Below are 16,165 nucleotides of genomic sequence, written 5' to 3' on the forward strand. Positions count from 1 at the left end.
TAGATCAGACCCTCCAGGTCCGATCAGATCGCTACGGTGCGACCGTCAGGGCAAAAACGGAGGACTGTTGATGGAGCCCTATCTCAAGCCTCCCGACGCAGCTCGGCTGCCACCGGAAGTCAGGGATGACTAATGCTTTTAACGATAGCTTGAGAAATGTGCTGGTCCTGAAAGATTTTTGGAATATAATGCTTAGAGGTTCAGCTATAGCAGAGGAAAGCTTTTTTAGGAAGTATGCACAAAGATCATCAGATCCGACTGATAGGGAAGGTTTGAGGTCTTGTATTGCTTTTTCAACGCGGCCTACAGTGAAGTCGATTTGGGTTTGGTTGTTGAGTGGGTTAGAGGTGCGATTAGATAGATCAGGCATTGAATATCAATGAGTGGTTATAAAAATATGGAAATGAACTGGTTAAGGATTAACTACAACTACTTTAAGGACAGAAGGAAAAGGGAGGACATGATCGAAACATTTAAATATGTTAAAGGGTTAAATAAGTTTCAGGAGGGAAGTGTTTTTCATAGGAAAGTGAACACAAGAACAAGGGGACACAATCTGAAGTTAGTTGGGGGAAAGATCAAAAGCAACATGAGAAAATATTATTTTACTGAAAGAGTAGTAGATCCTTGGAAAAAAACTTCCAGTAGACGTAGTAGATAAATCCACAGTAAATGAATTTAAACATGCCTGGGATAAACATATATCCATCCTAAGATAAAATACAGGAAATAGTATAAGGGCAGACTAGATGGACCATGAGGTCTTTTTCTGCCATCAGTCTTCTATGTTTCTATGTTTAAAAAGAAAGCATTATTCAAGTCATATTCTAGACTGGACTTGGAGAGGAAAACAATAAATAACACAATGTGGATTTCATTTAGGTATCTCTTTACTATTCCATCTTTGTATTTGTGTGTTTTCCACTAAGCAAGACAAAAGAGGAAACCCAGAGAAATCTGATCAATCAACACAATTACCACTTCCTGAAATATAGGAATAAATAGAATAAGGAGAAAAGAATGAGAGTCTTAGAACTGCAAATAATGGAAGGAATATAATATCATACCAAATAACTTACTAGTGAGATTGACTATAAGGAAGCCGGTTGAAAAAAAATATTTTCTGGTTTAGTGTAGCTGCACTGGTGACTATACCAATGAGATGGTCTCCCGGCCGATAGTAGCTCCATAGTCTTTCTCTATTCAGATGCAGTGGGCACTTCATTCTCAGCTTCCCAGAGACTGGCTGTGAAACCAGTAGCATCGAAAGCAGAAGCAGGAGGTACATAATTCATGGAACTGAAACAATTGCCTTTTGCCAAAGAAGAGTTAGATGCACTTTCAGAAAATGGAATTTCCAAATGGAAACAATTTGAGCTTCATCCAAAAAAGAGAGAAAGGTATATTCAATAGCACACACCCTGCCTGTGTTCTAAATCTTATGCAAACCATTCCACAGAAGTAGAGGCTTATATCTATTTCTGATGCAAGATCCATTCCATGTTGGTTCAGTGAGTGATAATTTTCCTCTTCTGGGGCTCCAAGCACAGCTGGAGAAAAGGATTCTTGTGAAATGTTGCATATACCCCCCTGCTGACACCCTCTCTAGTGGTTCTCCTCCTTCCTGTCAGGACATGTCAAGAAAGTGAGGCTGGAGGAAGATGCTCCAATACCCAGGGAATTGACTTCTCCTGTCTGCCATTATGTCATAGGGTCTCCAGAGAATGCTAGAGAAGGTCACTAAGAGTTAGGTTCTTAACACTTAAATCTACTGCTCTCTGACACCATTTGCATCCTTGAACCCTGGTCTTCTTGTTATTTTCTTTTCTTTTTAAAAAAAAATTCTTTATTTATATACACAAACATAAAATAAACATTTAAAAGCATTGAACACTTTGCGACTATTCTGTTTTGTAGTTCCATTCAATAATACAGTATTTACATAACAAATATTATCATTTGATACTACCAAAATGATCAGGGGTCTAGAAACCAAGACTTACGAAGAGAGATTGCGGGAACTGGGCATGGATAGCCTAGAGAAAAGGAGGGCCAGAGCGGACATGATAGCAGTCTACAGGTATTCGAGGGGTTGCCACAGAGAGGAGGGGATCACTTTATTCTCCAGGGCACCAGAGTGCCAGACGAGGAACAATGGCTGGAAGCTGACCAAGGAGAGATTCAACCTGGAAATAAGGAAGAACTTCCTGATGGTCAGAACGATCAACCAGTGGAACAACCTACCAGCGGACGTTGTGAACTCCAATACTATGAACATTTTAAAGAGGAAATTGAACTGCCATTTGGCTGGGATGCTATAGGGTTCCTGCTTAGGCAGGGGGTTGGACTTGATGACCCACATGGTACCTTCCAACTCTAACAATAAATAAATTATTATGTGCATTACATTACATTACATTACATTACATTTTGTTCTTACCTAAGCACTCTTCATTTCTGTTTATCTTTATCCAATCTTTCTTGTTTTCTGTCCTTATTTTTCAAATGTTTTGACTGTTTTTTTCTAACCAATGATAAAATCTCTTCCAAATTATATACACTGCTCAACTTAATGTTTGTAAGAGGATCTGAAAAGTTGGAAACCATGCACATGGCATGAAATTTGAAATGACACCTGGGCATCATTATGAGAAAAACTACAGAGCTAAGAAAGAGTTCAGGTTAACATTTATGTTTACTTTTTAAGTCTTAAAGTAAGTCTATTCATTTCAGCACAGTCCATAATATTCCTTATTATTTCTCTTTCTGTTGGTATCCTATTCAATTTCCAATTTTGTGCGTAAACAATTCTAGCTACCATTACTATATGCACAATTAAGTAAATTTATTCTCTAATGAAATTATTTGGTAAAATTCCCAACAAGAATGTCTCTGGTTTTGATTCAATAAAGACTTAAAGATAAAGAAGATTCAGAATATTATAGAATCTGGAATGAATGGACTCTAGAATCTATGAATGGATGGAAGTTAAAAATATCTAAGTATAGTCTTCAGAGAGGGGCGGCATACAAATCTAATAAATACAAATACAAATATGAATTTTTTTAAAAAGGTAACAGATTGGGAAAAAAAGCAGGTAAACACCCAGATGAAAAAAAAAGAAAAGAAATGGTTGCAGCACTAGTTGCTAATGTAACACAAATCTAAGATAGTTCATGTTTTTATATTATTTTACATGGGAAAACTATTTTTATTAGGGAATTAGCTAAATGTTGAAGTGAAGCGGATTTTTTTCTTTTTCTTTTCTCTTTCCCTTTCTCTGTAAATAATGATGAAGATGAGATTTATAGAATGTTAGATATTGAGGATATATTAAGGGGTCTTGTCTCTTTTTTTGTTTCTGTTTTTAATGTTTAGTACTACATATAATGTTGGAGAGATGCAGTTATGGGAGGTAAGGGAGAGGGTAGAAAGTAAAGAAACTCCTTAAAGCACATTGATGATATGGAAATTTGTCATATGTATCTGGTTTGATATTGGTATTGTGTTTTGTTATTTGAATATGTTTTATCTTAAGGTGGAGAAAAATTAAAAAAATATACCCAACATTTATGTTTAATTGTATTTATTTATATTATTTATTTGGTAAGCATGTATAAAATAACAGATATAACAGGATTAGAAATACAGTGGTACCTCATGATACGAATTTGATTAGTTCCAGGAGGAGGTTTGTAAGGTGAAAAGTTCGTAAGACGAAACAATGTTTCCCATAGGAATCAATGTAAAAGCAAATAATGCGTGCAAATCCTTCAGGAAAATCCCAAACTTTAGGAGGCGAACAGAGGGCAGAAAGGAGCAGCTAAAGGGGGCAGGTGGAAGAAGCAAGGCTAGGCTAAAGGGTGAGTGGGAAGGAAGAAAGGCAAGGGGGGTGCCCCTCCCTTTTCTTTCTTCAAAAGACACTCTTTCAGTGCCTCTGCAAGCACGCTGTTCTCTGCAAAGTCTTTCCCCCTGCAAGCCGCCCCTCCCTTTTCTTTCTTCAAAAGACACCCTTTGCTGTTCTCTGCAAAGTCTTTCCGCCTCCAAGCCACCCCTCATTTTTCTTTCTTCAAAAGACACCCTTTCAGTGCCTGCAAGCACGCTGTTCTACTTTTTCTTAATGCAAAGTCTTTCCCCCTCCAAGCCGCCCCTCCCTTTCTTTCTTCAAAAAAGGGGGAAAAAAGAAACCCCTTCATCCCAGCAGCAGCGGCTTGGGTTCGTAAGGTGAAAATAGTTCGGAAGAAGAGGCAAAAAAATTTTAAACACCGGGTTCGTATCTTGAAAAGTTAGTTAGAAGAGGCGTTAGTAAGATGAGGTACCACTGTATAGGAAATGGATATGAATAAATGGGGTCATTAGGACAGGGAAGGTAGACGTGTTGGTACACTTGTGCACATTTCTTACAGATGTCTTAGCAATGGGGCAAGGTCAATAGTAGACAATCTAGGGTTAAAGTTATTGGGGTTTGGAGATGAAACCAAACTTGGTAGTGTCCTATTTTTTCTCTGTGCTTAATGACTTTCACTATCAGAGCTTGGAGATCATTTGCATTGTTGGCTCGGCAAGTTGTCTCATCGGCAAAATATTGAATATTGATTGTCCCAAAGGTGATTTTTCAAGAGGCAAATGGACTTTCTGATTTTTCTTTGAAGACATTTTGCTTCTCATCCAAGAAGCTTCTTCAGCTCTGAAGCTTGGTATTTGGTGTTTCTTCCTTCAGTTTTAAAAACAAAATGCATCTTCTTCAAAGCCAGTTTTTTTAATATACATTCAGCACATAGGGAATTGTAACGATTTGTGAGAATGTGCTTGTGAGACAAGAGGAAGATCAACAGATTAGACAAGTGGCATGTGCACCAGTTGCGACCCTATTTGGATCAGGAGTCACTGCTCACAGTCACTCATGCCCTCATCACCTCGAGGCTCGACTACTGTAACGCTCTCTACATGGGGCTACCTTTGAAAAGTGTTCAGAAACTTCAGATCATGCAGAATGCAGCTGCAAGAGCAATCATGGGCTTCCCAAGGTATGCCCATGTTACACCAACACTCCGCAGTCTGCATTGGTTGCCGATCAATTTCCGGTCACAATTCAAAGTGTTGGTTATGACCTATAAAGCCCTTCATGGCACCGGACCAGATTATCTCAGGGACCGCCTTCTGCTGCATGAATCCCAGGGACCAGTTAGGTCCCACAGAGTGGGTCTTCTCCGGGTCCCGTCAACCAAACAAGGTCGCTTGGCGGGACCCTGGGGAAGAGCCTTCTCTGTGGCAGCCCCGACCCTCTGGAACCAACTCCCCCCAGAGATTAAAATTGCCCCCACCCCCCTTGCCTTTCGTAAGCTGCTTAAAACCCACCTCTGCTGCCAGGCATGGGGGAACTGAGGTACCCTTTCCCCCTAGGCCTTTAAAAATGTATGCATGGTATGTCTGTATGTATAATTGGTTTTTATATAATGGGTTTTAACTGTTTTTAGTATTGGATTATACTGTTTTGTTACTGTTGTTAGCCGCCCCGAGTCTGCGGAGAGGGGCGGCATACAAATCAAATAAATAAATAAATAAATAAATAAATAAATAAATAAATAAATAAATAAATAAATAAATAAATAAATAAATAAATAAATAAATAAATAAATAAATAAATAAATAAACAAACAAACAAACAAACAAACAAACAAACAAACAAACAAATAAATAAATAAATAAATAAATAAACAAACAAACAAACAAACAAACAAACAAACAAACAAACAAACAAATAAATGTAAAAGATCTACAGTCCATGAGAGGTAGAGGGAACATGGGAAATATTTAGGAAGAAACATTCAACAATTTTCTGGAGGGTACCGATGGGCTGTTTGCTAAAATAAAGTCATGTCAAACGAGTAAATAAAGTAAAGTAAATAAAGAATTGATTGTAATTGTGGATTCTTTCTGGCAAGTACAAAGAATGCTTATCCACATGAAATATGCATATGTAAATCTTTTAACAATTCTTGGTATTTAATTAATTTCCTAACATGTCCTGGTAGAAAAGGCATGGCCCATTGCAGAACAATGTTCCCAATGTTCTCCTCTATTTTTACATATTATCTTTATATATATTACTTCATGTCTATTCTCTTCCATATGTATTGTATATTGGACAAATGAATAAATAAATAAATGATGTAACTGTGAGTTTTCACCAACTTTTATCCCCAGCTATTTCTTTGCACATGGAGCTCTGAAAGAAGTTCAAAATCCCCAGAGAAGTTGCTTTTCATTGTAATTATCACAACAATCAAGTATTACCCTGTAATGCTCATGGAGATCTTGCTGCTATTTCTTGAGTGATTGCCTTTGATGTAAACATCAGACTGATGAAACATGGAAGGGATCATGCATCAGAAAAGGATAAAGGCTTCTACTGGTGCTGAATGATTTGCACAAGATTTAGGAGAGGCAGGGACTGTGCTATTGAATGTATCTCTCTCTCCTTTCCATCTTGTGAGTGTGAATTCTTTGAATTATAATTATTTTTGCTGTTTAGGAACAGAGAAGTTGCCGACTCAATCCAAGCAGGAATGGACCTTGCGCATCTGCTTCTGACATTGCTGCTTTTGGTGATCCCAAGAAACTCTGGAAGTCTCAAAACCAAATGCCCCACAATTTTGAAACAACTGGAGAAAAGAAAACCACTGAACTATTACAGGCCAGGAGATCATCTCATTAATGTGATTCTCACAGCATCAATAACTTTGTTTAAGCCATTACAGTTCAATGAAGCTCCTTATATTTCTTCTCCTGGGTAAGCAATTCAGTGGGATGGAATTGCATTCCCTCCATCATATTTCTAACAGTCTTCTTCCTCACTTCCTCCTCCACTTCCTTATCCTTCTTCTTCCACTTATTTCTTTGACGCAAAACATCTGTAACCTCTTGGATCACTTTGATTTACAAGCTTCTTTTTTGTTACATGAAAGACTGAAATGGGTCAGAAGAAACCCTAAAAGAACCTAAGAAAAATAGAATAGAATAGAATAGAATTTTATTGGCCAAGTGTGATTGGACACACAAGGAATTTGTCTTGGTGCATATGCTCTCAACGTACATAAAATAAAATATACATTTGTCAAGAATCATGTGGCACAACACTCAATGATTGTCATAGGGGTCAAATAAGCAATGAAGAAGCAATATCAATAAAAATCTTAGGATATACGCAACAAGTTACAGTCATACAGTCAACATGGGAGGAAATGGGTGATAGGAATGATGAGGAAAACTAGTAGAATAGAAGTGCAGATTTAGTAGAAAGTCTGACAGTGTTGAGGGAATTATTTGTTTAGTAGAGTGATGGCGTTCGGGAAAAAACTGTTCTTGTGTCTAGTTGTCTTGGTGTGCAGTGCTCTGTAGCGACGTTTTGAGGGTAGGAGTTGAAACAATTTGTGTCCAGGATGTGAGGGGTCAGTAAATATTTTACCCGCCCTCTTTTTGACTCGTGCAGTAAACAGGTCCTCAATGGAAGGCAGATTGGCAGCAATTGTTTTTTCTGCAATTCTGATTATCCTCTGAAGTCTGTGTCGGTCCTGTTGGGTTGCAGCACCAAACCAGACAGTTATAGAGGTGCAGATGACAGACTCAATGATTCCTCTATAGAACTGAATCAGCAGCTCCTTGGGCAGTTTGAGCTTCCTGAGCTGGCGCAGAAAGAACATTCTTTGTTGTGCTTTTTTGATGATGTTTTTGATGTTAGGTGACCATTTTAGGTCTTGAGATATGATAGAACCTAGAAATTTGAAGGTCTCTACAGTTGATACTGTGTTGTCTAGTATTGTGAGAGGTGGAAGGGTGGAAGGGTTTCTCTTAAAGTCTACCACCATTTCTACAGTTTTGAGTGTGTTCAGTTCTAGATTGTTCTGGTCACACCACAAGGATAGTTGTTCAACTTCCCGTCTGTATGCAGATTCATCATTGTCTCGAATGAGTCCAATCACTGTTGTATCATCTGCAAACTTCAGTAGTTTAACAGATCTTCAAGTCCTGAGTTCACCACTTGAACATCATCTATCTCTCTCTCTCTCTCTCTCTCTCTATCTATCTATCTATCTATCTATCTATCTATCTATCTATCTATCTATCTATCTATCTATCTATCTACCAACCTACCTACCTACCTACATCTATCTATCTATCTATCTATCTATCTATCTATCTATCTATCTATCTATCTATCATCTATCTATCTATCTATCTATCTATCTATCTATCTATCTATCTATCTATCTATCTATCTATCAAATCTATGAACCTCTACACCCTCTTTAATCAAACCACCTTCTAAATCTCTTTTGAGATCTCTTGGGATCCCTTTCTTCCTTGTTCAATCTCATGAATAAATTCAATTGGCAGTACTTTTCCATCCATTCATAACTCCTCTCTTCTTTCTCCTCTCCATTATTTTCTATATAATCTTGGTTCAGCCTTCCAATTGAAAGTACAATATTAGGATTTCTGTATTCATTTCTCCAATCAGAAATAACTTGCATAAAGTCATTAAAAATATTTTTTAATTCTTGTATCTCGTCCAAATTTTAAAAGACCAATGAATCTTCAATGAAACCAACTGCCTATCCTTTTACTCTTTCCAAGTTGGGATAAAGTTCAAATCAGAAATATTTTCTTCTGGTTCCCAAGAAAATCCCAGCTGCTCTTGTTGGTTTTTTTATTTTTTATTTTTTAATTTATTTTCCAAAAACAAGACAAGACATACATATATACATACATAAATTCACACAACAGATTTAAACTTAATATTAACCGCTCCAAACTTGACTGTAAAAAATAGGACTTCAATAACCGAGTTGTCGAAGCGTGGAACTCATTACCGGACTCCATAGTGTCATCCCCAAACCCCCAACATTTTTCCCTTAGATTATCTACGGTTGACCTATCCAGATTCCTAAGAGGTCAGTAAAGGGCGAGTACAAGTGCACTAGAGTGCCTTCCGTCCCCTGTCCTATATCTCCTATATCTCCTATACCTTTCTTCTATTCCTATATCTCTTCTTCTATTCTTTCATTGATATGTTCTATTACTTTACCTTCTTTTCTATTATTTCTTAGATATATATTCAGAAATGTTCAATTTAGTATATCAAACCTTTTGGGGGGAAATTCCTTAGGGATTTGTAGCCTTAAAAAATAGAAATTGACACGAAATTAAAAAAAGGATGGGGGGAGGGGCTTTTTGATCAAAATAAAAATATAAGTCTCAATTTTTCCAGTTCAATTTTCATATCATTATGTTCATAAATGTTCAAACTAGTTTTCCAGTTGAAAAAGTTTTCAAAAAGATCAAATTCAAGTACCTAAAAAAATTATTTTTGGTCCGGTCATATACGAACAGAAACAGACTCGAAGTTATGATTTTTTTTTGCCCAGAAAACAATTAGCCACCACCCCAAAAATATTTTTTGATGATCAGCATTGTTAAATTGAGTAAATGAATGCCTAAGATTTTAAAGAATATTTCGGATTTGGAGCATAAAAAAATAAAAAGTGAAAATGGTTGCAAGCAGCCGAGGGGGGGGGGCTTATTTCTGATATTAAAAAACCAATAAGAATCATTTTTTTCAGTTCCTTTATATTTTTCTTATATTCAGAAATGTTCAAGCTACCAATCCCACACCAACTCTAATAAAATAGAATGCGTTTTGCAAGCAAAACTATCCATAAATTGAAAAAAATTCACAAAAACGGGGGGGGCGTGCATTATATCCGCAAAATAAACCAATAAGATTTACTTTTTTCATTTCAATTTTCATATCATTGTGTGCAGAAATGTTCAGACTACTTTCCAAGTGAAAAAAGCTTTCAAAAAGACCAAACATAAGCACTGCAAATGAAGAGTTTTCGGCCCGGGTCAGGGTGACCCGGGAACAGAAGATTTGTAACTTTTTTTGCCCAGCAAAAACTAAGCCCCCCACCCCCCAAAAAAAATTCTCATAGAGAGAACCCCTGAAATGATGAAAAGTCATGAAATTTCAAGTTTCAGATATGCAGGGAAAATTTTTTACAGGGACTCAAACTTGGCTTCGGGTCGCATACGACCCGAACAGAACAGCAGGGTTAAGCCCACAGTACTAATCTATCTGAATCTTTCTGTATTTTGAACCTATCTTCTGGGGTATTGGCTACCCACCAGCTTGGTGTCATCTGCAAATTTGATTAGTTCCCCTTATATTCCCTCATCTGTGTTGTTGATGAATATGTTGAAGAGCACTGGGCCCAGGACTGATCCCTGAAGTACCCCGCTGCCTACCTCCTTCCATGTGGATTTGAGGACTACACGTTGGGTGCGGTTGGTCAGCCAACTGTTAATCCATCTACATATATTGTAGTTTACCTTGCTTTTTCCAATTTGTAGAGTAGTAGGTTATGACCTATCTTATCAAAAGCTTTACTAAAGTCCAAGTATATCTACTGATTGGCGTTAAAAAATGATATGAGATTGGTTTGGCATGATCTATTTCTGACAAACCCATGTTGGCTGTTGGTTATTATCTTGTTTGTTTCTAGCTAGTGGCAGAACTGTCTTTATTATTATTTTTTCTAAAAACTTTCTAGTTATAGATGTCAAACTGATTGGTCTGTAGTTGCCTGGATCTGGTTTTTTCCATTTTTTGTAGATGGGGATTATGTTAGCTCATTTCCAATCTTCCAGTAGTTCTCCTGTGTTCCATGATTTTTGAAATATAAGGAGTAGTGGTTCTGTGATGATATCTGCCAATTCTTTTAGGACTCTGGGGTATAGTCCATTGGGTCCTGGCGATTTGTACTCATTGAGTTCTCTTAAGTGGTCTCTTACTGTTGTGATTCCGTCCGAGGCCCCTCAGGGAACGACTGATCTTCTGTCGGTTTCCTGCTCAGAGGGGGAGGATGAGGAACAGGAGGTGCAAGCAGACGAGGAGGAGGAATCCCAGGCTGAGGAAGAGGGGGAACAGCCAGAGGCCCCCGAGAGGGAGCTCTCCCCAGCAAGCAGCCTGGATTCCTTAGAGGAAAATGCACAAGCAATAATCGATCTGCGACAGAGAAGAGCAACACAAAGAAGGGACCAATTGGTTAGGTACTTTCAGCACTAAAGAGGCAACAGCTGGGTTTGGGTGTGGTGCTCTCTGGAAAGGCTAAAAGGCAGACCCACCCTTCCTGGCTTGTGGAGTATTATCTTTGGGAGTCCTGGGACCTGGCTGTGATCTTTGGCGTCTTGGAATTCTGGTTTGTGACTTTGACTACTGAAACCTTGGGGGGAAAAGGTGGGGGTCTTATGCTCTACAGTGGTGGGTGTGCCAGCAAGATGTTTGCTGTATTGTCTGGACATCAGGACTCTGCTGTAAAGTCTCCTAGCCTGCCTGTTGGGAAGAACAGGTTTTTCTCTGTGTTTATTTTTCAAGCTATAAAGTACTTTTGCTTTTACCAGCGTGTCTGGCTGTTTTTTCCAGTTGGTGTTGAGGTCTGGGGGAACCCAGACAGAACACTTACTATGATTTTAGTTATGTTGAATTCTCTTCCAAAACTGTTTTTTGTGGCTGTGATACTGGTTTGTTGGTTGGAGGTTTCTTTTGGTGTGAAGACTGATGCAAAATATGTATTGAGGAGCTCTGCTTTGTCTCTGTTGTCTATGATTTCTTTGCCATCTTCCCTTTTTAGTGTACCAACTGTTTCTTTGATTTTTTTTCTTGTTGTTCATGTGTTGGAAGAAGCCTTTTTTTGTCATTGACTTTTGTTGCAAGGTTTTCTTCATATTGGGTCTTTTCTCTCCTTATTTTTTGTTTGCAGATTCTTGCTGTTTGTTGGAACTCCACCTTGGTTATGTGTCCCTCTTTCCATTTTTTGCATTTGACTTTTTTTCTTTTAGAGTTATTTACCTGGAGTAAAAAAAAGGTTGGTTCTAGCTCCTGGAGTGGTTTTTTTGAATACTTTTTTCACTAGTATACTAATTTGAACATTTCTGAATACAATGAAATAAAAATTGAAGTGAAAAAAATAATGCTTATTTGTTTATTTTGGTCATAAAAGCTCCCCCCCCCATTTTTGTGCAATTTTGTTCATTTTTATCATGATTAGCCTGCAAAATCAGAGCCTTTTGACTATCTTGGGCATTGGCATACTAATTTGAACATTCTGAACATAATGAAATGAAAAATGAAATGAGAAAAAATGATGTTCGCAAAGATTATACACTTGTGCTCCTCCGGGTCCTTAGAATACTTTTCTCACTAGTACACTAATTTGAACATCCCTGATCACAAACAAATAAAAAATGAAATGAAACAAAAAAGGATTTTGCAGGCTAATCTATCTATAAATTGAAATAATTGTACACAGCTGGGGGGCAGGCTTTTCTCAGCAAAATAAACAAATAAGCATTATTTTTTTTCATTTCAATTTTCATTTTATTGTGTTCAGAAATGTTCAAATTAGTATACTAGTAAAAGCAGTATTAAAAAAAAAACATTCCAGTAGCTAGAACCAACCTTTTTTTAACTCTGGGTCACATATGATTGGTTTTTAAAATAAGGGTTTTTAGTTTCTTTAGTATTGGATTGTCGCATGTTGTTTTTACTACTGTTGTTAGCCTCCCCGAGTCTACGGAGAGGGGCGGCATACAAATCCAATAAAATGAAATGAAATTAAATGAAATATGACCCGGAGGACTACAAGTGTTGAAAACATAAATTTTTTTTCATTTTATTATGTTCAGAAATGTTCAAATTAGTATGCCAATGCCAAAGATGGTCAAAACCTTCTGATTTGCCAGGCTATTCTATCTATAAATTGAAAAAAGTGCACACAGCCTTGGGGGGAGAGGCCCTTTTCTGAGCAAAATAAACAAATAAGCATCAATTTTTTCATTTAAATTTTCAAATCATTGTGTTCAGAAATGTTCAAATTAGTATTTAAATGCCAAAGATGGTCAAAAAAGTAAGGTTTTGCAGCCTAATCTAGAAAATGAACAAAATTTCACAAAAATGGGGTGTGTGGGGTTTGATGAGCAAAATAAACAAATAAGCATTATTTTTTTCACTTCAATTTTCATTTCATTGTGTTCAGAAATGTTCAAATTAGTATACTAGTGAAAAAAGACCATTCCAGTAGCTAGAACCAACCTTTTTATACCCCAGATCTAAAAGGACCCGGAGGGTAACATTGGTAACATTTTTTGCCCAGCAAAAACTATACAACCCCCCCCCCCCCAAAAAAACCCACCACCCTTAGAAAGAACCCCTCAAATGAGAAAAAGTCATGGAATTTCAAGTTTCAGATATGCAGGGAAATTTTTTTACAGGGTCTCAAACTTCATTTCGGGTCCTTTTAGACCCGAGCAGAATACCGGGGTTAAATGGTAATGGGTGATTCTCATTTGCTTCTGGTTTTGAATCAATTTTTGCTTGCTGTTCTGTGCTGTTCTGTTCGGGTCGTATGTGACCCGAAGCCAAGTTTGAGTCCCTGTAAAAGATTTTCCCTGCATATCTGAAACTTGAAATTTCATGCTGGTTCATCATTTCAGGGGTTCTCTCTATGAGAATTTTTTTGGGGGGGTGGGGGGCTTAGTTTTTGCTGGGCAAAAAAAGTTACAAATCTTCTGTTCCCGGGTCACCCTGACCCGGACCGAAAACTCTTCATTTGCAGTGCTTATGTTTGGTCTTTTTGAAAGCTTTTTTCACTTGGAAAGTAGTCTGAACATTTCTGCACACAATGATATGAAAATTGAAATGAAAAAAGTAAATCTTATTGGTTTATTTTGCGGATATAATGCACGCCCCCCCCGTTTTTGTGATTTTTTTTTCAATTTATGGATAGTTTTGCTTGCAAAATGCATTCTATTTTACTAAAGTTGGTGTGGGATTGGTAGCTTGAACATTTCTGAATATAAGAAAAATATAAAGGAACTGAAAAAAATGATTCTTATTGGTTTTTTAACATCAGAAATAAGGCCCCCCCCCCCCCCTTGGCTGCTTGCAACCATTTTCACTTTTTATTTTTTTATGCTCCAAATCCGAAATATTATTTAAAATCTTAGGCATTCATTTACTCAATTTAACAATACTGATCATCAAAAAAATATTTGTGGGGGTGGGGGGAAAATTTTTTTTCTGGGCAAAAAAAAAGTCACGTTTAGTCTGTTCGGGTCATATAGACCCGGACCAAAATGATTTTTTTTAGGTACTTGAATTTGGTCTTTTTGAAAACTTTTTCAACTGGAAAACTAGTTTGAACATTTATGAACATAATGATATGAAAATTGAACTGGAAAAATTGAGACTTATATTTTTATTTTGATCAAAAAGCCCCTCCCCCCATCCTTTTTAAATTTCGTGTCAATTTCTATTTTTTAAGGCTACAAATCCCTAAGGAATTTTCCCCCAAAAGGTTTGATATACTAAAATGAACATTTCTGAATATAAGAAAAATATAAATGAACTGAAAAAAATGGTTCTTATTGGTTTATTTTTGCCACAAAAGGGCCACCCCCCCTCGGCCTTGCTGTGTGCCATTATTGTCACTGTTTATACATATTTGTCTAGAAATATTTGGAATATCCTTTTGAAAATCAACCACATTGTAGCCAGAGAACTAATTTTATGAAACAAATCCATTTTACTAAAAAAAAGTATGTAAGTTTGAAATTAACAGCATAATTTTTATATAAATTGAAATAATTGAGGCATACTTTATGTGCAAAATAAACCAATATGCATCAATTTTTCCAGTTCAATTTTCATATCATTATGTTCAGAAATGTTCAAGCTACCAATCCCACACCAACTTTAGTAAAATAGAATGTATTTTTCTAGCAAAACTATCCATAAAGTGAAGACTATTTAAAAAAAACGGGGGGGGCGTGCATTTCATCAACAAAATAAACCAATATGCATCAATTTTTCCAGTTCAATTTTCATATCATTATGTTCAGAAATGTTCAAGCTACCAATCCCATACCAACTTTAGTAAAATAGAATGTATTTTGCAGGCATAATTATCAATAAACCTAAAGAAAATTCACAAAAATGGGGGGGGAGGCATATTTATGTGCAAAATAAACCAATAAGGATTAATTTCTTCAGTTCAATTTTCATATCATTGTGTGCAGAAATGTTCAGACTACTTTCCAAGTGAAAAAAGTATTCAAATTGACCAAACATAAGCACTGCAAATGAAGAGTTTTCGGTCCGGGTCAGGGTGACCCGGGAACATAAGATTTGTTACTTTTCTTAAACAGAACAGCAGGGTTAAGAAAAGTAACAAATCTTCTGTTCCCGGGTCACCCTGACCCGGACCGAAAACTCTTCATTTGCAGTGCTTATGTTTGGTCAATTTGAATACTTTTTTCACTTGGAAAGTAGTCTGAACATTTCTGCACACAATGATATGAAAATTGAACTGAAGAAATTAATCCTTATTGGTTTATTTTGCACATAAATATGCCTCCCCCCCGTTTTTGTGAATTTTCTTTAGGTTTATTGATAATTATGCCTGCAAAATACATTCTATTTTACTAAAGTTGGTATGGGATTGGTAGCTTGAACATTTCTGAACATAATGATATGAAAATTGAACTGGAAAAATTGATGCATATTGGTTTATTTTGTTGATGAAATGCACGCCCCCCCCATTTTTTTTAAATAGTCTTCACTTTATGGATAGTTTTGCTAGCAAAATACATTCTATTATACTAAAGTTGGTGTGGGATTGGTAGCTTGAACATTTCTGAACATAATGATATGAAAATTGAACTGGAAAAATTGATGCATATTGGTTTATTTTGCACATAAAGTATGCCTCAATTATTTCAATTTATATAAAAATTATGCTGTTAATTTCAAACTTACATACTTTTTTTTAGTAAAATGGATTTGTTTCATAAAATTAGTTCTCTGGCTACAATGTGGTTGATTTTCAAAAGGATATTCCAAATATTTCTAGACAAATATGTATAAACAGTGACAATAATGGCACACAGCAAGGCCGAGGGGGGGTGGCCCTTTTGTGGCAAAAATAAACCAATAAGAACCATTTTTTTCAGTTCATTTATATTTTTCTTATATTCAGAAATGTTCAATTTAGTATATCAAACCTTTTGGGGGAAAATTCCTTAGGGATTTGTAGCCTTAAAAAAT

The 16,165-nt window shown here is 36.6% G+C and overlaps 1 protein-coding gene across 1 annotated transcript in view; it reads left to right on the plus strand.

Annotated features, from left to right (window-relative positions):
• The first annotated feature begins 125 nt into the window (after positions 1 to 125).
• The window catches only part of LOC139158807 (vomeronasal type-2 receptor 26-like), a 31,827-nt gene continuing 15,787 nt past the window's right edge, over positions 126 to 16,165 (plus strand). The window contains exons 1-3 of the mRNA XM_070736143.1: positions 126 to 270; positions 3,379 to 3,415; positions 6,536 to 6,793. Coding sequence (XP_070592244.1) covers positions 126 to 270; positions 3,379 to 3,415; positions 6,536 to 6,793 — 440 coding nt within the window. The remainder of the gene's footprint in view (positions 271 to 3,378; positions 3,416 to 6,535; positions 6,794 to 16,165) is intronic.

This window comes from Erythrolamprus reginae, chromosome 2, assembly GCF_031021105.1.
Source record: "Erythrolamprus reginae isolate rEryReg1 chromosome 2, rEryReg1.hap1, whole genome shotgun sequence".
NCBI classification, from domain to species: Eukaryota; Metazoa; Chordata; class Lepidosauria; order Squamata; family Dipsadidae; genus Erythrolamprus; species Erythrolamprus reginae.